This window comes from Electrophorus electricus, chromosome 8, assembly GCF_041902795.1.
Source record: "Electrophorus electricus isolate QZ-2024a chromosome 8, ASM4190279v1, whole genome shotgun sequence".
Lineage (NCBI taxonomy): Eukaryota > Metazoa > Chordata > Actinopteri > Gymnotiformes > Gymnotidae > Electrophorus > Electrophorus electricus.
This window is the reverse complement of record NC_137504.1, coordinates 28535001-28562245: the sequence shown is the minus strand read 5'-3', so window position 1 is coordinate 28562245 and position 27245 is coordinate 28535001. Positions and strand designations below refer to the sequence as shown.

Sequence of the window (27245 nt, the reverse complement as noted above, 5' to 3'; positions counted from 1 at the left end):
ATGTCACTCAGCAAATGGAGAACACATGTTGTTTGGTCTATAGGGATTTAGAGAAACACAAGAACGCGATCCACAGAAAGGAATAAAGCTTCTAAAACAAAGCCTAACAACACCTCTTCTCTCTCTCTCTCCCTCTCTCTCTCTCTCTCTCTCTCCCCCTCTCTCTCTCTCTCTCCCTCTCTCTCTCCCTCTCTATTCTGGCTAAATTCCCTCTTAGACATAATGATGCCGTCAGATCACTGGATCCCATGTGCTCATCCATGTCCTGAGCATCGTGTCTGGACTCCGGGGGTCTGTATGGTCACAGATGGTCAAATTCTGATACTGGATAAGAAGCAGGTATGAAAACAGATGTGTGTGTACAGATCTGGGAAACAAATGAAGAGACCACTACAAAATGGCCAGTTTCTATGCTTTTCCATTAGGTATGTGTTTCTGTAAAATTAACATTTTTACTTTATTCCAAAAACTACTGACAACATCTCTCCCAAATTCCAAATAAAACTATCATCATTTATTTGCAGAAAATAACAACAAAATCAAAATCAAAATATGCGGTATTTTCAGACCTTGAATAGTGCAAAGAAAACAAGCTGATATTAATTGTTAACACAAATCTAATGTAGACAATATTACTGTTTTAATTTATGCATTCAGAATTCAATATCCTGTGGAATAATTCTGATTTTCAATCACAGCATGATGTCTTAGCATCCACCTGGCTCCACCTGTCTCCACCTGTCTCCACCTACCTGTCTCCAACTGTCGCCACCTGTCTCCACCTACCTGTCTCCAACTGTCTCCAACTGTCTCCACCTACCTGTCTCTACCTGTCTCCACCTACCTGTCTCCAACTGTCTCCACCTACCTGTCTCCACCTGGCTCCACCTGTCTCCACCTACCTGTCTCCACCTACCTGTCTCACCTACCTGTCTCCACTTGTCTTTCACTTGGCTCGTTGAATAAGATTTGGTTAATGTGATCGCCTAATCAGTACCTCACCATGAGAATGAGGTGTGCCATACTGCTATACATGTAAACATGACATTATGGAGTGGTCTATTTTTTTTTCCCAGAGCTTTCAAAACACACACACACACACACACACACACACACACATCATAGCAATAAATAAGGCAATGCGGAAAGACCCATAAGTGTGTGTGGGGATGTGCATGTGTGTGCTTGCACGAATCTGCAGGCAAGAAAACAACAAAGTGAGAGAGTATACATGGACTCACAGAACATGTAGTTTGTCACTTTGACACATTAACAACATGACATATTAGCTCTGGTAGTGCACCAAACGCACGTGGGACTGAGGTATGCAGCGTCTCCCATCACACACAAAATATCACTGTACACTGCTTTACAGTAAGACTTATAAGGGGTGTATGAGTTCACGTTAAAATTGGTTGAATTGTTTTTAAAGATATTAATGGTTATTATCCTAAAAGTTATCAATAAGTTCTTCTAGCACATAAATAAAAAAAAAAGACCATGGTGACCTGTTGTGTGCCAAATAGTGAGGCCACATTATATCTATACTGTTGCCTCAGAGCTTACTGTTTAATCAGGTTAACTGCTCTTCTCTAGCAGTCAGCATTACGGCTGTCAGCTTCCTCGGGTATTTAGTACCATTCAACCACCAGCTAGATGTCTTTTTAGATCCAATGGGAAAAATGATCATTTGGCCAACATTAACATGTGATTTCACACTCTGATGTCACTGATTTCACCCTCTACCGGCCAACATGTCTGCCCTTTTTATGTGTTAGGATTGTTTACTACAGATTTTTAAGGTGTCCTAATTAATAACCACTTATAAACTATATGAACATATGGCCTAATTAATAATAATTAATAAACCATTAAACCATTAATTCATTTCAAATGTATTTACATTTTTGTCAGTATATTGTAGCGGGTAAATGCTCTGTTTTCCCTGGGGGACCTGGGACTCCTAACACTACATTTGCCAAACTCTGTAACATGATTGAAATTGTAAGTTGTTCATAGTTGTTCATAATAGCATATGAACATATGAAATTGTAAGTTGTTCATAATAGCATAGACATAGATGTAAACGATCATCTTATTGTAATGCGGTATCTACGACTTACCCAGAGCTTATGTGTTACTACAGTATGGTGCCTATAGAGCCATATACATATGTATTGACTTTCCCTGGCGTAGGTTTACAACAATAAGAATAGATAATATATCCATACGTCACGTATATAGCCAACCATATCAAATTCATTGATTTTAGAATGGCGGTGCTGCAACAACATTAGAAATGACTGCATTTATGTTTTATACAGCAGTTCGAATGATGTTCTGAAAGCTAATTGAAACCCCACATCCACCAGATGTTGACACACACTCCTTAGAAGTTCTTGCGTTGCTCTCCCCTGCAGTCGGGGAAACTGTGCTCACATCACAGAGCCTGCAGCGCTTGCACCATGCTGGTGTGCTGGGATGCGTCATCAGTGAAGGGTCCTGGGGTCATCGCTTGCTTGGGTCTTTCAGCATCGGGCCCCCCAACTCAGGCGACTCTGCCAGGGCTGATTGGTCCTGGGTCCGCCTCCCAGCAGCGAGGTCCCGCGGATCCGCCCTCTTAATCCAAAGCCACCCGGAGGCCGTTTCTGCAGCTCCAGTGCCGGATCTTTGTGCCTTCCTCTGCGCCACTGGTGAAGCCATGCAGGGTTAGAGCTCTGGCCAGGGGGCGCCCCGCAAAGCCTCCCTAATACACCTCCGCAGGCGCCCAGCCTCTTCGCCAGCCTTGCCTTCTACCCTCCTCCACCTGCCTGGGGACTCAGCCTTCCTCTCGCTGGCCTCCCCCACACGCACCTCCACTCTTCCCAGGTCATGGTTCATTCCAGCAAGCCCAGTTGGCCTATGAGTAGAGGAGCAAACCGGGATGCAGTGGCGCTGTGGCTGTATGTTCTGGGAACTCAGTTATCAGTCAGAGGTGATGGTGAAGACTTTTACCCCAGTCTTTTACCCCAGCCCCCATCAGTACCCCATCTCCCAGTGCTAGTCGTCTCCAGATCCAGCCCCTCGCTAACTAACTCTGCCCCCCGTCACACAATGTCACCATGCCAGGAGAGTGAAGGCCTGCACATGGCTTCCTCCAGTGCACATCTAGCCAGCCACCGCATCTTTATAAATGTAATGGTCTTTGGCTGATGGTGGCTCTTACTGCTGCTAATGGCTGTGGCTACATTCTTGCAAATTGCCTCGAGCACCTGGTCATGGCACCGAGGATAGCGCCCCCCTCCAAGGGCTCTTTGGCAGCTGCGTAATATTTGAGTAACATTTATTGCCATATGCACAATCCGCTTAATATTTGCATAACATTTATTACCATCTGCACATTCTTGTGTGCATGCACCATGCACCCACCGTGCTCTTTATGCACACATGCCTCGCCCACTGGCCGCGTTGTGAGGGCACCGATACTGTGGAGGCAATTTAGAGGTGCACATTTACAGCATTCGAAAATCTTCTCATTCAGAGCGACGTCTGTATTTATCGGTACACGTAGCTCCCTTGGAAATCAAACCCATGGCTGTGGTGTTGTGAGCACCATGTTTCTGTAGCAGGTCTCCCATCTGTGGGTGTGCGCAGTCTGCCAGCTTTGCTTTAATCCCAAGCATCCCAGGTCACCTTCTGATCACTTGAACACTACTGACTGGATATCATTTGGGCTGCATGCTGTTCTCAGTGCGGCTCTGACGTTGACTTGGTAGTGGGGAGATTGAAATGAGTGCTAATCAAATCAACTTGAAATCAAATTGAATTGCTTTTATTGTCACATGACTACACAGCATGCCAAGGTCCACCCTGCAGAATACACTACACATATTATACAAGGAATTTACAACATATATATCACAATGTGCAAAATACAGTAGACACTACAGCTGTGCAATGCACACATTATACATTTTCTTGCCTGTCTGTTATCACACAAAGCAGCGTTTTTGGGTGTTTCTTGTTTTATTTGCCAGTGCAAAACTTCCAGACATCAGTGGTGTACAGTCACAGCGTGACCTCTGATTGAGAGCTTGAGCAGCAGATGGGTTAGAGAGAGATGGAGAACAGCTGCTCGGATTCAAAATACAGAAAAAGTTGTTAGTTCACGAGACATTTATATAAAAACTAAAAACATGCCTATTTAACCATTTTAGAATCTGCCAGGTTTCCCTTTGAGCATGAGTCATTAAGGGAAAATTGCAGATGGTAAGAAACTTCTTAAGGTAAATAATATTACTCTAGTGTTCACCTACCCAGCTAGCTGGAAAACTCACTTGCTTTAAAGTTATTATACCAATAATGAACATGTTATTACTACAGGCAAAGTCATCTATTCTTTCAGTGAACGCAGGTAAGTAATTAAGTAATTGAGAAGTAATGAGTAAGAATAATGGCAGGAGGAGACCTGAGGATTTCCTACAACAGTTGGATTGTCTTAAACATGTTCTTCTATGTAGTAGATTAAGCTTGAATCTGTTCTTCTATGTAGTAGATTAAGCTTGAATCTGTTCTTCTATGTAGTAGATTAAGCTTGAATCTGTTCTTCTATGTAGTAGATTAATCTTGAATCTGTTCTTCTATGTAGTAAATTAAGCTTGAATCTGTTCTTCTATGTAGTAGATTAAGCTTGAATCTGTTCTTCTATGTAGTAGATTAATCTTGAATCTGTTCTTCTATGTAGTAGATTAATCTTGAATCTGTTCTTCTATGTAGTAGATTAAACTTGAATCTGTTCTTCTATGTAGTAGATTAAGCTTGAATCTGTTCTTCTATGTAGTAGATTAATCTTGAATCTGTTCTTCTATGTAGTAGATTAAACTTGAATCTGTTCTTCTATGTAGTAGATTAATCTTGAATCTGTTCTTCTATGTAGTAGATTAAGCTTGAATCTGTTCTTCTATGTAGTAGATTAAGCTTGAATCTGTTCTTCTATGTAGTAGATTAATCTTGAATCTGTTCTTCTATGTAGTAGATTAATCTTGAATCTGTTCTTCTATGTAGTAGATTAAGCTTGAATCTGTTCTTCTATGTAGTAGATTAAGATTGAATCTGAGCTACTTTTCCTGATTAGGGCCTCCTTACTCTCCATTGGATCTGGTGGCAAACGTGAAGCTGTAAATATTTCAAACATTTAAAAGAGAATAGAAAAACATATTTAGTACTTGGATATACGTTGGATTTTTTTTCCTGTAGCAATGAACAGTTTTATAATAGTTAGATGAAAATAGTTACAAATATCCCAGAATATTTCTATAAGAAAACGATGGTGCTCAAATATCTTATCAGATGATGTTTTGGTAATGCCATAAATTCACCATGGTGGTTTATATGTTTATTCTGGTGAAATTTTACTGTGTTCTACTGAGAGTAATCCTTTCCACTGTAAAATCAAAGCTAATGGCTGCTAGTTAACAGATTCATTATCCAGAAGCATTACATAAAAAAATAAATGCTAATTTTAAAATACGGACCAATGAGACAGAATAATGGAATGACTTCAGAAGCACGGAGTTGTTTCACAGGTTCCCTTACAAAATGTGATCCAAATGTGTGACGCTGGCGGCACAGAGGGGGCAAGACGCGTTGTTGCTAGAAGGTGCTCTTTATTTTCCCTCACTAAAGGCACTAGCGTATAGCAACAGAAACGAAACAAAAGGGAAGTGCTTGTCGTGGTTCTCCGTGTCGGTTCCCCAGCAGGTAATCCGCTAATACGCAGCGCCGTCCCTGCCGACCAGCGGGTTGAAATAGTGGGAGGTGGAAACGAGGGCCAGGTGCGCATGGTTAGTAGGCCGGTGACTGGGAGCGGGGTAGGTGTTCACTGTGCTCCTCCCAGCGAGTGGGCCGGCCACCCGTGACAAAACGTATTATCACTAAGCAGTTTCTTGCCTTCTGAAGTTGGTTTGGGAGATGAGGTACTAGCCATAATACTGACCGGTCATCGCCCAAGACAAACCTTCCTCCCTCATCACTTTTCACTACATGATCAATATTGCTCCTTACAATGGGGCGAGGCCTGGCTTCAGCTGTGCGTTATACACTGAGACTTTCAACCGCATTAAAAGGGAGAGACGTTTTGATCATCTTCTTGACATTGCTAACGGTCGTCTGGGAGACTGGTTCGTCCTCTTGGCTCAAAGACACAAAAGGACAAGAAAAGCAGAAAGAAATGAAGTTATGGATGTTTCCCGCTGTGCAGAAAGAAAAGGCTCTATATCTGAGTAAACGCACTGAAGACATGAATAACTAGCTTTTATTGAGCAAGAAAATACCACAAACAACAGCTTGAATGTGAAAGCTGACCTGAAGAAACCATTATTAAACTATAGTGGGCACTCCACATAGCAGACAAAAGGGAGAATTCTTCGTTCTTTTCAAGAATGTCACCAGTTGCAGGGCTTAATTTGACTAGACACATTTCCATGGCTTCCTCTTGAACTCTTCTTTCAACTTTAGCATTTTGATCCTCTTATATTGTGTGAGCCATGTTGACAGGACTAAGAGGATTGAATTTTCTGCATTAGGAATCGCATTATTTATATTTTAGATTAGATGTTGGAAGTGATTCTTACTGATATCCAGCTTTAGTAAAATACTTAGAAATCATTGTTATTTCATTCTAAACTAAAGTCATGCTGAATAATATGTCACAAAACACCCCAGTGAACAGGAAGTTCCTTCACTATGTTTATAGCAGTCTTTTTCTGGGTTCTTTTTTTGTTGTGTTGTGTTGTGTTGTATTTCTAAACATGTGTTTGTGCTCTTCTTTCGCTTGGTTTCATTACTTTTTTTTGTATTGCAGATTCATCCTTTGTTCCTGCATGAGAGGAGGGCCAATGTGTGTGAATCCCGTTTGCTACGGCGCACCATTAGCGTTCCTGTGGAGACACATTTCCCAGCATCCCACAGTCAGGTGTCTATGGAGAATGGTGAGTCTCAGGCTACGCTCCTGACAGCGGCTCCTAAAATGTTATGCCTACTCTGCTTTCTCATGCTACAAGCAAATGCTATCCAGTATGTGTTTAGTACTTCACGGTACTGTGATGTTGAACATGAATTCAACATTGTGGTATCATTGAAAAGAATTCTTATTTAATGCATGTCATTTTCACTATGACCAGCAGGGGGGAGCGTGTATTGCTTTTCTTTAAGTGGCCCATGTTTGGAAAAGCAAACTAGCTTTTATCCCCAGAGTATATTTTTTTCTTGTAGTGTATATAAATATAAAATATTTTAAGTGTCCTTTCCTCCTCATTATATCAGCTACTTTTTAAACTCGGTAAATAGATAATTATGGTTGTACTTCTAAGATATCCTTTTACATTCTCAAGAGTTTGCTGTGATTGTCTTCTTGAGCTGTGCTTAAAACAAAGTTGCAGTCTCGTCTTAATATTGTCTAGGATCCCTCTGTGTTGGAAAACCCCTAAGTATTTCTTACCGATATTGTTGTGAGGTTTCTTTTATTGTTGGAATAAAGAGACTTACCCTGGAGAGAAAACGCTCTTTAACACGTTTTTCTGCTACTAACTCGAGGTAAAGGATCGTTTCTATCATCCACCACACCCATATTTAACAGGACTTCCTGTGGCCTCAAGTTGACAAAACACACACCCTTTCCCATGCACACAAAACACACACACACACACACACACACACACACACACACACACACACACACACACACACACGTGTGCGCGCCTAAGCTGAACTTCATTTTGCGATATTTTGGTGCCAGGAAAAGACGCACTGACCGTTGCTTCGATCCTTAATGTTGGGTTGTAGAAACATGTTTTATGAACTATGTACAGCTGGCTTCTCATGCATGACCAGGAGTGTATATTTGTCACTCATACACGCAACCCGCCCACACACGCGCGCACGCACGCACACCAGACGTCGGCGATGGCTATCATTTTGTTTCTGCAAGGTTTTTCCTAATGCATAAAACTCCTCACACAAAGTGCTACCTCGCAGACTTTTTGACTATATCCCAATTACACTGTGAAAGTCAAATCTGATATTCTGAAGTGTATGTGCATCAACCAGTTTCAGTCATTCATTATGTTGTGTGTGAATCTGCCCGGTGATGAGGTTCTTCATTATCATGCCGTAGACGCTGTGAAGATGGTAGCAGACAGTGTGAAAAAAATGCAGTGGCAAGTTTCACAAGTCTCTTTAAAACACAGCATGCACCTTTATCAGCGCTAGCATCCATTACTAATGTCAAGAATAACGTGCTGAAAATCAAAGTTGTTTGTTTTCGGTTTCAAAGGGATAAAAAAGAATTGCAAAACTAAAGGCAGTCCTACACGACCCCTGCCTAAGTCTGCACCATGCTCTCTCCATGCCGATGGCCAAGGTGCTCACATACAAAGCAACCAAACATATAAACAAGCCAAAACGTGTATTTCTTTTGTAATGAATAGTCTTTTGTTATTAACGTTTACTTTAAGATCAACATTCACTCAGAGCAAGAGGAACTGAGCTGATATAGACAATCCTTAGATTGTTAGCCTCGGATGACATCATGATTTGTAGGGTATCTTAAAAAATTGATCACCATGCATTATTTATGCATATGACTGAAAGTGTGTATTATGTCAAAGATGGGATAATATCTCATTAATTCTATGTTGCCATAAAGCAGCAGTGTATCTTTTTCACCTGGTGTTGTAGTCCATTCCAGGCTCCCAGCTACTGCGCTTAGGGATCAGCCATTAATTATAAATTAACTTTAAATAATATTTCTGAACTTTGATGAACACGAAAAAAGCTGAAAAAGAAGTGACATCATTTAAGAGATGTCAAATGATATAGGTACTCAGCATTTCCTGAACACTTCCTGCCCATATTTTCCTCAGACACCGACAATGTAAGCAGAAAAGACCAGCTTCCAACTACAGAAGTCCAAAATGCCACATTAGAACTGAAGAAATGTTGCATAGTGCGAAGGACAAACGCAAAAAGAACAAGAACTTCTCTTAGAAGTAAATTTGCCTCACCAACTTGCTTCTCTTAAGTACAGACAAACAAACCCAATGTCATCGTTAGTGGCTTGAACCGCTCCAGGGCTTTCACTAATGGCTGTGTGCCAGTTCAATTAGTTCTTACAGGTCCTTTGGATTTGGGTGGAGAAGAAAAATAAAAATTCAAAAGTCTTCCAAGTGATGGCCGTGCATCTCAAAGAGTCTCGCTACATTTTGTTTAAGGTCACCAAACAAATGTATTTAAGAGTTTTTTCCTCGAATGAGCCTACCACATGTCCCTTATCCAGTCACTGGCAGACGGACGCTAGGATCCGGAATGCACCTTTCTCTTCAGACACCTGCATGAAGTTGTGCCTGAGGGCCTGCTTCCTGTCCCATAGTTCCCTGCAGTGAGCTGACACCAGGTGTTGGGGCATCACATCCACCTTTCATTTCTGGCTCTGGTTTCTAAATTTGAAGTGAGAACGTAAACACCACCTTCCCTGTGATGGGTTTCATGGATTGGAGATGAGGCTCTGCTTCCTGCTACGCCCACACACACACACACACACACACACACACACACACACACACACACACACACACACACACACACACACACACACATTTCATTCTTACAAAGTCAAAACAAAGTTCGAAGCTTTATTTAATTAAGTTTTTAAAAAATGCCATAATTTCTCTTGCTCATCACGCTTCAGTTTCCCGTCTTCTCCCAAAAGAACTGTTTTGTTGCTGTGTCTCTGTAGCGCTCTGTCACTCTCAACTGGCAGCCAGCTAATGCACTTTGACATGAGCTTTGATTGTGCTTTCAGTGAATGGGGCAATAATTTAAAGATTTCTACCATTCGTGAGGGAGCTAACTAGTTCATTCAAAAGTCCATGACTCTAAAGACTCACTTTATACCAAAGAAACAGTTTTAGCAGAGTAGCGTAGTATACTCGTCCACAGATGGATATAGTTTCTCAGTGTGAAACATCACTTGCTCACAGATTTCCAGCATGCTAATTTCGCTTGTGTACATTATTACTGCACAGGGTGTCAGATGCTCATATGTCAAGATGCTTTTACATCTTCATTAGGGTATTTTTTGGGTAATTTTTGTATTGTTTTTATACTTTCATCACACTAAAGTGGCCACTAAACTTTATGCTAACCTTCCTGCTTCCCTCTCAGCATTAAACATGTAACGTATCCTGTAACTGGAGTTGAACGTTAGCTCACGTTTCCTGACGCATGTCTACCCATCTTGGAGTCCGTCTGTTATAAAGTTTAAAGCAGGGACGTTGCCACTTATTTGTTGTAGGAGGTTTCTCTGTTCTCAACTTGTGATTTCATTAGCAAAAGTAGGCTGTCTTCAGCATGTGTGCTAGTACTGACCCTTTCCATCACTAAAGAGGAATCTTCCAGGTGTTCACCTCTAAGTGCATTGATGTACCACATCACATTTGTGATGCTTCAATAATAGAAACGCATAAATAATCAGAGGAAATTTTATTAAGGTAACAGTTATTTTATTGTTATGTTAAATGTTATTAAGATATTCAGATATCACAACTCATGCCTTCTGAGACATATGCAGCCCTAAATTATAACTATTACATACTAACATCCTGATCAACTCTAGGACTCTAGTAATGAAGCAATGAATTTGGGATGAAATATTGTTTTTATGTAAAGTCTCAGGACAAAAAAAAGTGATTTTCAGGAGTTTTCTCTGTTTTTTCTCTCTTTTCAAACACACACACACACACACATATACACACACACACACACACACACACACACACACACACACACACACACACACACACACACACACACACACACACACACTCACTCTCTCTCTCTCTCTCTCTCTCTCTCTCTCTCTTTCTCTCACTATAACATTATTTTCTAGAGTGTTTATTCATATAAATAGAACAAGTCCCTGTCTTCTAAGTGTTGGAAATTTGTGGTGGAAAATGTGGGAAAAACACAACCAGGGTAGCTGTGCCTTTAAGAAGCAAGCAAGGAGAGAAAGAGAGTGAGCAACTTAGTGGGAAGAAGGATCTGCATGCACACCACATGCGTCTTCCTCCCTCTTCCTCTTTTTTTCCTTCTCTCTCTCTGTCGCTCTCTCCACGGAGGCACGCTCATGTGGATGTAGAACAACAGTCGGGGAACACGGCATCTCCTGACGTGCAGGACAGAGGGAGCGCGTCTCTCTTCCCTCTCCTCCTCCATCCCTCTATCCCTTCAACTCAGCCGTTCGCACGGGACTTTCGTCTGTTGTCCTGGGTGCATGGAGCCTGACGTGATCCCCGAGCCTGAGACTCAACCTGGTAAGCGCTCGCGGGAATCTCCTGTGCAGTTGCCAGAACCTCGCAGCCAACGGCAACCAGCCTCGGGGCGGTCTGTCTGTGAGTGGAAAAGTTTAGCACTTTATGTGTTGGAGGGTGTTGAGGGCTGTTTGCAAGTTGGTCTCTATTTCTGTAGAAAGAGCTTGGGAATTTCTCCTACTTAACTCAGCTTAGGGGTTTGTGTGTCGGAACGCATACGGATCCTCAGCAAAGTGCAAGATGCTCCGGTGGTTCAGTTTTGTGTTTGTAGGTCATAGAGTGGTGTGCGGGAGCTGGAGAATGAGAACCAGAGGCACAGACTTAGAAGAGTGGGGCAAAGTAGAATGCACCGTGCCCATAAACAAAACCTCTGAGCACGACGCCTCTTTTCCCCGTGCTCCCGGCCCTGAGCCGTGCACTTTAATAACAGCATCTGTCTGTCACCTTTAAAGAGCTTCTGGCTGTATTGTACTGTTTCCATGATCTCTGTGGAAAGGGACCCTGCTGCAGTGTTGCTAAGTTCTACAGAGAGAGGTGCATAATCTTCAGGAAGAATGTGGCCCCATGGAATGAGTCAACTTCTAAAATATTTGGAGAGCGAGGATTAAACGCCTCTTTCTCTATCCACCGGAGTCCGTCTAAAATACAACCCTCCACAACGGGCTTGAGGCCATAGAAAGAGAGGGTGGAAGAGTGAGGAGGAGAGAGAGGGATAGAGGGAGAGAAGGAGAGAGGGAGAGAGGGAGAGGTGTGGTTAGAGAAAGACAAAGGAGATAAGAAGGGCAGGCGAAGGCGAGCGCGATGGCGGCCGGAACCCGACGCCACTGTGCGGTTGTCAAGGCCAACATCTGTGCTCGGCGCGTGCCAAAGCCTCAGAGCATCTCAGAATAAACCCCAAATAACACACTGGAGCAGTGCGTCTCTGGTTCTCTGTGCCACACCCACCACCGCTCTGCCAGGAGTCCATGCCGCAATTTTGGCCAGCGCCATGTGTGGTCACACGATCCAGTGACTGGACTATGAAATTAGAAACCCATTCCCCCTGGTTTGGGACAGCTCAGTGGAAATGCCGGGTTTCTGTGCAAAGACACTAGAGGGGATTTCAGACAGCAGCGGCGGTCTGTAGCACGGTCTGCTTTTTCCACGGCCTTAACGCACCTGTTTCACCTCACCGACTGCTTGACAGTCAGCCGGTGAGTTCAATCAGGTACTGTAGCCTCTAGGACTAGTCCAGGTTCTGCAAGTAAACGTCCATGCCATGATTTTACATCACATAGTTGATCTCACTAATTAATTCTACCTGCTGGCTTGAACTAAGTAGCAGATCCAGGCAGTTGGAACAAAACCTGAGGAGGATTTCTGCTTTCTGAACCTGATCTATCCACTTCTGAGTTTAACTACCCATGCACTAAATGGAGGGTTTACTAGACCTAAAATTAACCCACAAAGTCATTGATGTTCTTTGCAACGACACTACAATAATGTAATGGAATTGGAACCAATAGCTTAGGGGGTCATTTTTTACTTATTTGTGAAAGGCAGAATCAAAATGTGTTGTGGATAAAAACTACAGCCATATGCAAAACACCAGCGTTGACTGTGGTCAAAGGGTCTTATAATGGGTGTTTTTGATAGGGTGCACACATCCTGAGAGCTGTACACCCTGTCAAGGGTGTGGAACCTGGGCTGAGACGTGAAGGTTGATGCCACAGCTCATGAGTCAGATCCCTAAGATTTATTCCGAGCGTGCTGACCTTTGATATCTAATACGGGGTTTCTGTAATTCATTTACATATTGAAAAGGTTCAGTTGCTGTTCTGTGAGTTATGTCGAGGTCATTATGCCAATCTTTTGACAGCGTGAGGTTTGTCTTCCATTTCTTTATCAGGTTCTAATATGCAGCAATGTAATGACCTTCTAAGAAATGACTTCCATTCTTTATTTATAGGCGACTGTAGAAGGTTTATGATCTTCCCCAAGACGAGCTACAAATTATATTGCTGCCTGTTCTCTCTAATGGCTATCGCGCGTTTGTATACAAGGTATGTGTAAGGACAAGAACTCCGTTGCCTTTCATTTCATTTGAACTGATCAGATGGAAATAAAGTAGGGCATCGGCTACACAGTATGCCAGTTAACTGTCAGAAACCCCTTAGAGAAGGTGAGGACTACAGGAGAGTTTTCATTAACAGGCCCAGTTTTGAGTTCTAAAGGGTTTCAGAGGCAAACGCTGTCAGACTGAAAGGCTCCATGGAGATGCCAGCTGAAGCTGATAGTCGGCTATCAGGCTCTAATTAAAGCAAGGTGGTCTTGCCCATCTGAAGCACATGTTTCAGATTAATCCCTGAACTGTAACATTGTTGCACACAGCCCATAAATAAGACAAATTTGATGTTCTATATGATGTTCTATATGACTGATGTACAAAATGTACCAAAAATACATGGAAGATGAATATATAATGACGTAACTCTTGAAACTCAGATTGTAAATAATCACCTTATCATTTTCACTTTATAAGATCAGTTTGTAGCTAGCAATGTTTAAACATCCATGCAAAAATCAGAAATAAATCATGGTTTTAGCAGGAAACTCATCAAGCGATGGTGGAGTCTGGCCATCCAGGTCTGTTTAGAGTGGACAGTAGAGGCTTTTTGGAGGGTATATGAAAAGAGGGTTTTTTTGTTGTTCCTTGTTTGTTTGTTTGTTTTGAGAGAGAGAAAAATCCTGAATCTAAAGCCCTTGTTGAGATGGAAATGGGTCTCAGTGTTTTCTGTCCTACTAAGTTTTATTTTCTATAATAAAAGAGAAATGTGGAGTGGGAGATTTAGAGAGGGGATTACCGCTTGGCTTTTTTATTAGGTAATGAGAATCAGAATACAATTTCTCTTTCCCTATTGGTCTATCTCTCTCTCTCTCTCTCTCTCTCTCTCTCTCTCTCTCTCTCTCTCTCTCTCTCTCTCTCTCTCGCTGCATCTGGGAAACACAATGCACTTGTGCCAAATGTGATGTTGCAAAGTTTCTCATGATGAAGCCAAAAGCTATACACCCTGTGCATGCATGCGTGAGCCTGGGATGAGCTGAGCAACACTGTCTCTCACAAGCAGCACCCCCGCCTCCCCCACAGGAGGTGTGCACCGAGCCCACAAGTTGCAGGCCAGGTTTGGCGACCCAGCGTTAGGTTTTTCACAGGACCTCGTAATGTGGGGACTGAATAAACCTTGTTTTGTCAGGCTCTGAGAAAGTTCTCGTATCTTTTAAGATCGTTATGTAACTTCTGTCTGCCTCTCCCTTTAAGCATCTACGTCCCACACTCTCAGTATGTAGCTGTGCTCTTAAGTATATAAACAACTATTCTTTAGAGTGAATACAATACTGAGAGAAAGGTTTGTCATTTTTGATGTGGAAAATAGTCTAGTCAAGCCACTTGAAAGCACTTATCTGCTTTATTATAGTCAAGATTTAGAAACATGTCCCAATCAATTTTAGGTGGATAATATGAATAATATTACAATGCTATTAATAGAACATTTTAACGAATTACATCAGATTAGTTTTCCAAAGATTTTTGTACAGAATACATCACTTTGCTGCACCTCTGTTGATGTAGATGTGCTTTGTCACCGGTTTCATGCATCATTGGTTTAATTGAACGGCACTCATTTTTATCCAACAGTAGCACAGTTCGTCCTTGTACAGACAGCAGTAATACTGTGATTCATATCAGTCACAGCGCATCAGTTACAAGTGTTTCCTAACGTGGCGTCGTGGAGGCTTTATCTACCCTTAGGGTAGTTACATAAACATACCTAAAAACTATTTTATTCTGATGCATATGTACGAAACTCTATTTACTTCTATTCTGTGAGCTTGTTAAGAAAAAAAGTAAATACAATGCAGTGCATTCATTGGTCTTTAGATTTTTTAACTTCCACCCTGCTTAAAAATGGTGTGCGCTAGTTACTCATCAGCACTACCTACAGGCCACAGACTCTTTAAAACGGTCCCTGCTATCTATCAAACCAGGCATGACCATGTACACACGGAGCCTGTGCGTTTATCCACATTGTGTCCTTGTCCTTGGGATCTCACATGTCGTCGCATCCGAGCACTGAGTCTAGTCCTCTTCATGTTTGCCCTTATAAATAGTTTTCATAGAATCCAGCGCCAGTTGCCCATGAACGAACCAGGCTATTTAATTAGCTAATCGCGGCGGACGCCGAACGTGCATATTATAATCCACCGTATGCAGATTAAGATGCCCTTGTTTCGTGGGTGTATTTATATAACCGAGTACGTAAGCGTGAACAGAGCTAGACTTTTAAATACATAAGGACCTTCCCTAGTAATCATAAATAGCATGTGTGTTAATATTATGATTGCTATTATTATTACTATTCATGAGAATAAATGAGAGTTTATGGAAATGTATAACTTTAAAAAATATGACTTTTGGTGGCGGAGTCGCGCGAGTTCCTGACGTGCCCATCCTCACCCCCCCGCGCGCCGCGGACAGGGGCGCTTTGTGTCCCGCGCACAGCTGCCGGCTTTCGTCCGCAGGGCTGAAGCTGGGTTGGAAATCTACCCCGAATCACTGCTCCACAGAGGTTACATTTTACACCGTGTTCTTTTTAACAGTTAGGACTTCAGTACTACTGCTACTACTACTACTGCTACTACTACTACTACTACTACTACTAATAATAATGACAACAAGAAGAAGAATGGTTTTTTTTCTGCACATTAACTTTCAGATTTCTGTGCCTTGTAGGACTATGTTTAACTGAATAAATGAATACCAGTGGCCACAAGGAATCTTTGCAAATTCTTTTTAAAAAGAATTTAATTGCTAGTTGATCAGTTATACAAAACAGACAAGTTGAATGTCATATGGTGCAGCGTACTACAGTTTGCATAACTGTTTTTCTTTTTTTGAGTGTGTAACATCATATTATGTGTTCTGATGCTGGATGTTTTAATTATTGTATTTAAATGAGACTAAAGAAACATTTCCAGCTTCAGTTGAACAAAGTTAATTCAATTCAAGTCAATGACAATAATAATAAATAGTGTCTAGGTTACCCTCAGGTGATGGAAATAAAAACTTTCAAAGGTTTTGCTGGGGATGTGTTTTATGTACTACCTGATTGTTTTGAAGCAGAAAAAAGGATCAATCACTTACTTTGCAATTACAGATCCATCTGATTTGGAACAGCAGGTGATTCCAAAGTGTTTATTGAGAAATATGTACACCGCAAGGATAATTACTGAGTGTGTGGTGAATGAGGATGTTGTCATGCAGGAAAAATGGACTATGTTTGTGACACACGTTGCTGGTGAAAGCACTGCTATCCTATGCAAACTGGCCTACACTGAGCTGGTATTCATGCACTGCATATGGCTTCAGTATGTACACCTGCAAACAGCTTTCTAGTCCGTTACTGGTCTTGGTAAAATGCACTTCACATTTTGTACAACTGATATACTGATTCGAAGTTGAATTAAACAGATATAGAAATAAATGTGCTATGCTACATGGACTTGTTACACGTAAATTTATATGACATGGATATGACAATTACCTTGTGCTCTGTAAGTATTCTGACCATGCTGTGTTGTTTTTAGAGGTGCACAATAGATCAGTATCTTATTTTTAATTTATTGTCAATATTGTAATTTTGGCTGATAATTACCAGTGCTAATTGTCATTAATTCAGCATATTAAAGCTTCTGTTTAATAAGCTTTCTGTGACCTCTTTCAGATCCTGGCATAAAATGGCACTCATCATCTCGGAAAGGTTAGAAAATGAAATCTAATTAAACCTTTTTGGCCCTCTTTGTACTAAGAGCAGCATATGTTTACAATAATTGTGAGGTCTGATTTACCTGAAGTTATGTAACATTAATTAATGATACATTTTTAAAGTTTAACATGTCTTACACCCTTCATGAATAGATTATAGTTTGAACTTGCTTTAAAATGCATAACAGTAAAAAGTTATTAATATCGATATCAGCCAGAAGGTGCTAATGAGCAATGATCATATCGGCCAAAGAAATTGAATATAGGTGCCGCCACACCACAATATTTACATATGTGTAAATAAACACAGGTTTTTTAAAAATAAATAATCCCTTCAAAAAAAACCCCCCACAAAAGCCAAATTGACAATTTGGCTACGTGGTCTGAACAGGAAAAACCATGACACTGTTCACACTCTTACAGACTTCGCTGGATACATTTTGATATAGCTGATTAAAAATGGTTGCCATTAGATGCTCCATATTTAAATAAGTATTAAGAACACAGCATAGCATCCTGATTGGCTGCTCCTGGAGCCGTTCAGCCTGGTTTGCTCAGTGCTCTTCCTCCCCATGCCCGAAAACAGCCTAGCGCATTTAACACTGCAAAATTCCAGACAGCAAGCTTTCGGAAGGCAATTCAGGCGGCCAAGCACCCGTTGTTTGGTTTGAAGTGCACTCTGACAACAATTTCCTTCAGTTACTAGCCTGAGCATTCCCACGGAGCATGCCCATCTGTTGCCCAGGGGTGGGAGTAGGAACCACGACAGTGGACTTTCCAATAAAATAAGTGTTTCTAATAAATCACACAGGCAGCAGTAAGACGAGCATTGTACAGACTGAAAGTATTACTGTTGTAGTGAAACAAATCATGCTGTCTTAAAGGGATCATCTGGACAGGCAATGATTGGTTAAAATCTTCTCTAATCCTGTTACGACTACTGGATCTTAATTATGCACTGGTAACTTCATGGATATATTTTTGCTAACTTCATTGTGAAATGGCAGGAAATTCATCCTTAACATTTTTAGACTAGAATGCTAGTCAACATTTTTGAATGCCAGATAGCAAAAACTTTCTCTATTATTGACCAGGTTCTTAATGTTTATTTTTTTCTGCTTCAATCTGGATTTAGTCTGCAATAAATATGTGCTAAAGCTAAGCATACGTCTTAGCTGTAATTAGCCTGTCTGTAATTTTGGTAGGACCTCTCCTTTGCGAGCTTTAGAATCAGATGACTACAAGTAGGGTCACAGCTCCTTGTTCTGCACAAGCAACCCAGTACAGCAACAAACACAAGTGTTCTGAACGCACACAGTTAAAGACCAGGTTGAGCCTCATGCTTTTCCAAAAGGTCAGAGGCCAGTGACCTTTTAACTTCAGTCTGTCGTAAGCGCATTGTGTCTGTGGTGCGTTTTGAAGGAAATGTGATCACACACACACACACACACACACATGCACACACACACACACACACACACACACACGCACACACACACACACACACAAACTGAGATGGAAAAGGTTGTGAGGCAGGAAGGAGAGGCTTTCAGAAAGGTGTTGTGGTCACCTATGTGAGGGCAGTTTCTAGTTTCTTGCCTTTGAAACTCTGTACCCACAGACATACCTGTAGGTGCTCGCTCTCTCGCTTTCTCTCTCACTCTCTCTCTCTCTCTCTCGCTCTCTCTCTCTCGCTCTCTCTCACTCTCTCTGTCTCTCTCTCGCTCTCTCTCTCTCGCTCTCTCTCACTCTCTCTCTCGCTCTCTCTCTCTCGCTCTCTCGCTCTCTCTCTCTCTCTCTCTCACTCTCTCTGTCTCTCTCTCTCTCTCTCTCTCACTCTCTCTCTCTCTCTCTCACTCTCTCTGTCTCTCTCTCGCTCTCTCTCTCTCTCTCTCTCTCTCTCTCTCTCTCTCTCTCTCGCTCTCTCTCTCTCACTCTCTCTCTTTCACTCGAAATCTCAGATGTGTCACTAGGTCATGGAAGGGCAAGAATGAATGGATACTTATGTCACTTTCATGGAGAAATGTCCCATGTTCCCACTGCCCAGAGACATAAAGGAAATATGAGACTATCAGACTGCAAGTGCTTGTGTGTGTGTGTCTTTGTGTGTGCGTCTTTGGGTGTGTGTGTGTGTGTGTGTGAGTCTGTTTATGTTGTGAAATCTAAAGAATATTAACTTTTCACTTTTGCCAGTGAATGGCTTCTGCCAGATCTGCTGGCTTTGGCTAGATCAGTTGGTGGAGTGTGTGTGTGCTATGTTGTGAGCAGGGCTCTTTCTTGATTTTCATAGGCTATGCAGCTGTAGAATGCATGCCTAGTGTCTTTGCCTACTCCGCCACAGCCTGAGTCCTGATTGGTCGGTTCTTGGTCTGGAATTCCACTCTCTTGGCTCTTGACCCCGCCTCCTGTCTACCCCGAGGGTGTCAAAGAACAACGGCATTCCCCAGCATAATGCACAAGAGGTGTGTGTGTGTGTGAGAGAGAGAGTGTGTCTATCAACGTCTGTGTGTATGTATAGGTGGACAAAAGGATACTAGCTGTTGCTTTTGCTGTTGATGGGATGTGAATTGACAAGAAACAAGGTACATGTATCTTATATACTCTCTTTCTTACACACACACACACACACACACACACACACACACACACACACACACACACACACACACACAAACCTCCTCTTCCTCTCCCCTAGTTTGCATGGCTTAGATCTTGAAAAGGGGAGGATCTGAACAGTGCTCGCAGTGAAAGCACCTACTGGAGTCCAGCACTTCCACACACACACACACACACGCACGCACGCACGCACGCTCATACGTTCACATGTTCTCCTCCCTTTTGTACTTTTTCGACCGCATACACACGATACCGTGAGCATGCACGCACACATGCTTTGTCGCTCCCGCTAAGGCAGGCAAGGTTTGGAAAGTGTGTCAGTGTGAAGAGAGGGAAGAGACCCAGAGAGAGACAGAGAGACAGAGCTGGACATTGCTGGGACGGGGCATTGCTGTTGGTCATCCATGTGGTGGCACTGGAATAGTTTTAGCCATCACTTCTCCACTGCTGTAGGACTTGGCCCAAGTTAGAGGTAAAGGAGAATTTTTCTCTCTTTCGCTGCTTGCTATGTCTGTCAGTGGTGTGTGTGTGTGTGTGTGTGTGTGTGTGTGTGTGTGTGTGTGTGTGTGTGTGTGTGTGCGTGTGCGGGGTGGGGGGGTTGTGTGTATGTAGGGGGGATGGCGAAGTCTTGGAGGGGTTTTTCCTTCACCTTTTATGTTTCGCTGTGTTTGTAAAAAGCGCCAGGATCTCACACAGTCTGTCTCACTCAGCCCCCTAGGAGACAGTTTACAGAGTGCAGGAGTTCATTACACTAGTGATTTATTTTAGTCTTCATTGTTCCTGTTTGTCCAGGCCTAGACAGTGTGTACTGGTACTGTACTGGTATTGGACAGTGGTAGCTCATTGGTTAAGGTACTTGTCATTGGAAGGTTGCTGGTTCAAGCCCCACTGTTGGGCTCCTGAGCAAGACCCTTAACCCTCAAGTTGTACTCAGTCATAATTGTAAGTTGCTTTGGATAAAAGAATCAGCTCAATTCCATGAATGTTAATTTTGTACTGTTTTTTCTTTAAATTCCACCCCTGATTGCACACGCCAATATATCAATCTAGAAACAAGAAGCTTTTTCCCCCACATATATACACATGCATTGTCTGTTTAAAAAGTTGTGTGTGTGTTACTCATTAGTCTTTGATAGAAAATTGTCTCACGGTGTCCTAAGATGTTGATTTAGGTTTAACACAATATGGTGTAAGTCCCTGTGAGGGTGAACTAAAGAGTGCTATGATAAAAGAATTCTTTTACCTCTTAAGAGCCATGTAGTCTGACATGCCAATGCACACATGTATTAAGATGTGTGTGTACTTGCACACATGCATTAAGGTGTGTGTGTGTGTGTGTGTGTGTGTGTGTGTGTGTGTGCAGCTCACAATTTCTTAATTTCCTGATCAGGCATTTTCCAGTATGCTGCTTATTCTTAACCAATAAACTGTATAGGTTTATATGTCCATATAAGGTTTGTGTCAGTTTACATTGGGTTTGTCCAGCTTCTTGTGGTGTCCTAAATGTAAATTGGAATTCTGGATCATTTGTCCCGTAGTTTTCCAGCTTTGGGAATTGTTTTTGTGAGGTTTGAGCGATACCGTTTTCTGAGTTCATTGTTACTCTATTAATAGCTCGGGTGGGATAGCCAGGGAGTCGACAGCTGGTGGGAAGGAAATGAGACTGGAGAGGAGAGGGATTACCAGGAGACTAGAGAGGAGAGGGATTACCAGGAGAGTGCAGAGGAGAGGGATTACCAGGAGACTGAAGAGGAGAGGGATTACCAGGAGACTAGAGAGGAGAGGGAGTACCAGGAGAGTGGAGAGGAGAGGGATTACCAGGAGACTAGAGAGGAGAGGGATTACCAGGAGACTAGAGAGGAGAGGGATTACCAGGAGAGTGGAGAGGAGAGGGATTACCAGGAGACTGGAGAGGAGAGGGATTACCAGGAGAGTGGAGAGGAGAGGGATTACCAGGAGAGTGCTGGGGTTGCGCTCCAAGATCGAGTTATGAAGTCCTGGGAAATGCAGTTGCTGGGAATGACTGAATTCAGGTTCAGTTACAAAGGGGTCATGCAGCTGAGTCAGTTAAAGTTTGGGCTTGATATTGTCCTTGTATCTGGGGAAACAGTAGCTCTGTGTGTGTGTGTGTGTGTATGTGTGTATGTGTGTGTATGTCTGTATCCGTATGTAGGAGTGTGTGCCTCTTTCTGTTTACAGTGACACTCCTACATAAAACTAAGGCTCAAACATGAAATAGAGAAGTCACTTTATTAATCTTTAATCTTTGTCAGATTATGAACATAAAGGGAGGGACTGTCATAACAAACAGGGCGAGACACTAATGTGAGTGTGACTGCTAAAGAAGAGCCCTACTGAGACTGTGACAACACTCACCACTTATTGTATGCAGACACAGTTTGGTCAGAAGCCATGTCAGTATACAATTATTACCCAATTAAACTGAGCCAAAATGGAAATATATCATTTGCGCTGTCATAGGACTGCCTTACACAACATTTGGTCAGTTCTGTGTAGTCAGAAGTTAGTTGACTGGTGGCAGCATGTCATGTTCTCTGCACAAGTGTGCCTTGTTTCATGCTTTAAAATGACACGTTTTAGGTATTGACCTATTTTGTATGTATATACATGCATGCATATGCTTTTATATGTTTATTACAAATTATTGTTGTATACAATGTTTGCATGAGTGCTAACAATGTTATTTTCACTGCACATACAGTCTAACAGTCTGTACTTACAATCTGAAGATAGATTAAGAGTATCCAGCTAACGGCTGCCTTTTGGTCCAGACCAGGTCTCTTGAGAAAGAGGCTGGTATAGAGTGCATCGGAGAGTACCTTCCCAGGGTACAGCCAGTCACCTGACTTCTGACCCCCGCAGTGGTGCAGGGAGTGATGGGGTATGACTCACGGTTGACTTTAAACTATATGGAACCTATTTGCTACGGTTACAGAGTAGGTGCACCTAGTCAAGAAATGAAGCACTGCAAGGGTGAAGTAGCCAGTAGCAGTGTACTCTCCTGCTAGAGGCAGAGAGCCGTGCTCGACTTCTCTCGACCAGTTCATTTCTGCGACTTGCAAAAAGCACATCCCCGAGGCACGTCACAAAAGTAGCAGTGTCCCATCGACTTTTCCTGTCGGTTTTCTGAAGGGGTGCGTACTCTGGCATTATCCGGGGCAGACTTCCACTCTGGAATGTTAAATACCTTCTTCTCTTCCCCAACACCCAATTTTTCCTTGCGCACACGCTCTCTGCTGTCAGCCAAAGTTGTCCTTAATGCTTAATGTCCTAGGCACCCATTTAAAGTGCTTTAAGTAGCTCCCCCGTGTGCAGTTAGTTGGGTCTACCCTCTCTTTGCTTGTATCTACACATACATCTTGTTGTAAGAATATGTTCCTTGGTGTCCTGTTACATTAATTGCTGTCTGCTCTTTGCTGGGACAAACTTGAGCCTAGATGATTAGGAGTGATGTATTGATATTAGATTTTGTTGTTATTCCACAAGATTACAATTTAGTATACTTTTACACACATCTATGTAATGTTTGGCTTGAAGAGAGTAAAGAGTATAAGACCCTGCATGTGTGTGTATAAGTGTGTGTGTCTTTATCATTGGCACAGGATGTTGATTGTTCTCTGCTAATTAGAAAGATATGTTGGTCATTTCATGCTGTCAAGGGTTGCTTGAGAGAATCTGAGTCACTCTCGCCCACACTGTGGTCGCTGATCACGTGCGTTTTTAGTTGTAATGTGCCACATAACACAGTTCACAAGAAAGAAGGCAAAGAATACAAAGATGCTCAGTTTGTGATTTTGTTGGCTGTCCGTTTTCATTTTCGTGATCTTCCGGTATAATCGGTTTTGTGAACACGCTTTTTTATTCCAAACTGAGTGGTGGATATTACTTTTCCGTTTTTCATCCAAATAAAGGGAACATTATGCAGTGCTTGTGGACTAACCAAAACTCATGGCTCACAGTAGGAATGGAGCAGTAAGGTTTGCGATCTCCTACTGTAGCAGGCCCAAGCACGCGCCCAGCCATGTGAGGTTGGGCCTCGCCAGCCGCTCCATGAGCGCGACATAGAAATGTCACGCTACGTATGGTATTTATGTATGGCTTCACCTTCTTTTGACCTTCCGGCTTCGGGCATTGTCCTAGAAACTTACAGAAATTTGGTTTCCTCACATAACGGGAGTGTAACCTCCTTCGTTTTAATCAAATGAGGTCTGCAAGTCTGAGACAGATGGATACAACTGTACTCTAAAATGATCAGTTACACTGCAGTACAATGAATTTGTGCATTCTGAGTGCTCTTAAGTGAGGATGGTGTCCCAGTGGCACTTGGGCTTGGCTTGAGCTGTTTTGTTTTGTGTTTGTTTTATTTACATTTTTTTTTTTGGGGGGGGGCACTTGCTTACAAGGGATATTTGTGAACACATTAAGGCTGGAATATTACTTCCCAGTAATATTAACATGTTAGGATAGTGCTTGCTCAAGTGAAGGCAAGAAAGGTGTGTGTGTGTGTGTGTGTGTGTGTGTGTGTGTGTGTGTGTGTGTGTGTGTGTGTGTGTGCGTGTGTGTGAGTGTGTGTGAGTGTCTGGTGTAAATTACTACAGTTCTGCAAAATGTGGTGGGTTACTCACCACTTGTTTGAGGAAACGTGCTTTTTTATCTTACCATAACATTACTAAACCATGCTACGGACGATGGTGTGTCTAGTGTTCTGGTTTGCCTATATAGCGTGCAAAGAAGTCGCCTGAATCTTAATCAAAATGAATAAATAAAAACTGAGAGCTGCTTGCATCCCGCAGGCTGTGAAATACATCCGCTAATAGAACGTGGGTCTTGTTCACAGTTGTCATGGTTGTGGCTGGGTATTTGTGATGCCAAGAAATGCCTCCATTGTTGTGATCTGCCATTCTCTTAATGCTGTGTGTTCTTCCGTCCAGACACCCCCCCACCGCAAAACACGCACACGCACACAACTGCACACACACACACACACACGCACAGGCATACAGAGACACATGCACACTGAATACTTTATTTCCACATAGATAATAAAGCAAGAACCCACGCTGATGCTCATCTGGACACACGTGCATACACATACACACACGGACTTCCTGTGGCTCTCTGACAAAAACAGGAAGAGAGACAGGGTCAACCCCCCAGCTCCATAACACATGCCTGAGCCATTTATGACCAGGCAGAATGCAGAAAGGCTTTTTGTGGAATAATTAACTGAAGGCTTGCTCTGTAAGATGAGCAAAAGGAAACAGCAGCAGCTAGTTCTGTGAACTGAGCCAATTTAGGACAACCTGTCAAGCATGCATACATTACTATATTTTTAGCTAGAGCCTTTATTTCACTGGTTAAACCTTTTTTAAGTAATGTGATCTGCGAACAAGAGACTGATACTTTGTCAGTTTAGACTGAGGTTAATTAACATCTTAAAAATTCAAATCGACATGATTTTATGACATTTGGTCCGATGGCTCCTGTCAGCTACTTTATCAGGCAGATGAGAGAACTAACAGATTCCTCGCAGTCTTGTGCATGTTCTGTGTGGAAGTGCAGTGGTTTGAGCTGCATTTTCATGGCACATGTGGTGGTGCATTCACAGAACAAGATCACAATCTGTATTGGTCCTTTATTTTATGCCAGTGGTTCATCTGTGAATTAATTGCGAGTTTATCTGTGAATAAATTTTTTAAATTATTTTTTTATATATACCAAAGGGCACCTGGTGACATTATGCTTTTAATATACATATGCATAATATTTAATTACTATATTTCAAATTTATATTGTATAGTGCTTTTCACAACACATACCATGTTCTCACAAATCAGCATTACAGAAGTCATCTGTACAGAGAATCTGGGTCCTGGCCCCAATGAGCAAGCCAAGGCAACAGTAGCAAGGAAAAACTAGATCAGAACCAAAGCTCAGAAAGGGAACCCTTCACCTCCGCTCCACACTGGATGGCAAAGTAATGACACAGGGAATAAATTTGCGTTTGCATTTAACATTCACTTGCTAATAATCTGTGCAGAGGTGCACAGATTATTCACTGAGAACTAATTAGTAGTTCAATTCAGAGTCCAAACAGTAAACAACTAAACACAGTGTATCAGGAGTGCCAGTAACAGTAGTGAAAGGTTCTTCACTAAAGTTTCCATGGCACCCATGAGCAGTTTTTGATCTCTTCGGGAGAGTAGGTGGAACATGCAGTTGACTCAGATAGGTACAGCTGGAGGGTCCATGGTGGTCCGACAGGTGTGGAGGACAGACAAGCAGGAACTCTCCTTCAGCGTGGAGCTTGTATCAGCGTCAGAAGAGACACGGCAGGCAGAGAAGCAAAAAAACTGAGATGGTTAGCACTGCTTGGAATGCACTGGACAGTTATATATGTTTACAGTATTATGAGTGCCACAGACACTCATTACGTTAAACCTACAGGAACTTTTACAACATGCCATTCTAAATCCGTAGGCATTAATATGAAATTGGTTCCCAGCCTTAACAGCTTCCATTTTACGGGAAGGCTTTCTACAAGATTTTGGAGTGTGTCTATGGACATTTTTGCCCATTTATCCTAGAAGAACATTTTGGAGGCCCAGACACTGATGTTGGACCTGGCTGGCAATCTCCATTCTAGTTCATCCCAAAGCTGTTCGATGAGGTTGAGGTCAGGGCTCTGTGCAGGCCAGTCAAGCTCCACACCAAACTCACCCAACCGTCTTTATGGACCTTGCTTTCTGCACTGAGGAACAGTCATGCTGGATCAGAAAAGGGCCTTCCCTAAACTGTTCCCACAAAGTTGGGAGCATTCAATTCTCCAAAATGTCGTGGTATGCTGAAGCATTAAGATATCCCTTCACTGGAACTAAGTGGCCTAGGCCAACCCCTGAAAAACAACCCCATAGCATTATGCCTCCTCCACCAAACCATACAGCTATACGGCACAGTGCAGTCAGGCAGGTGATGTTCTCCTAGCATTCAACAAACCCAGACTCGTACACCAGACTGCCACATAGAAAAGTGTGATTTGTCACTTCACAGAACACATTTCCACTGCTCCAGAGTCCAGTGGCAGTGTGCTTTGCACCGCTCCATCCGACGCTCGGCGTTGTGTTCGGTGATGCAAGGCTTGCACGCAGCTGCTCTGCCATGGGAACCCACGCCACGAAGCTCCCGGCACACAGTTTTAGTGCTGATGTTAATGCCACTGGAGGGTTGGAAGTCTGTAGTTATTGAGTCAGCAGAGCGTTGTAGACTCTTATGCACTGTGGGCCGCAGCACTCTGTAACTTTAGGTGGTCTGAGTTGCTACGGTTCCTAAAAGCTTCCACGTTTTCAATAAAACCACTAACAGTTGATCATGGAATATCAAGCAGGGAGGAAATTTCATGGGCTCACTTGTTGCCAGGATGGCATCCTCTTACAGTTTTTAAAGACAGACTGCATGGCAAG

General features: G+C 42.5%; 1 protein-coding gene across 3 annotated transcripts in view; it reads left to right on the top strand.

Moving 5' to 3' along the window:
* Positions 1 to 11178: 11178 nt before the first annotated feature.
* Positions 11179 to 27245, top strand: part of dab2ipb (DAB2 interacting protein b) — a 94180-nt gene continuing 78113 nt past the window's right edge. The window contains exon 1 of one of the 3 annotated variants that reach the window (XM_035527709.2): positions 11179 to 11348. In XM_035527709.2, coding sequence (XP_035383602.2) covers positions 11309 to 11348 — 40 coding nt within the window. In that variant the 5' untranslated portion in view covers positions 11179 to 11308. Of the gene's footprint in view, positions 11349 to 19626; positions 19731 to 20014; positions 20237 to 27245 lie in introns of those variants that run through there. The other 2 variants (XM_081719962.1, XM_035527710.2) reach the window with 2 other exon arrangements.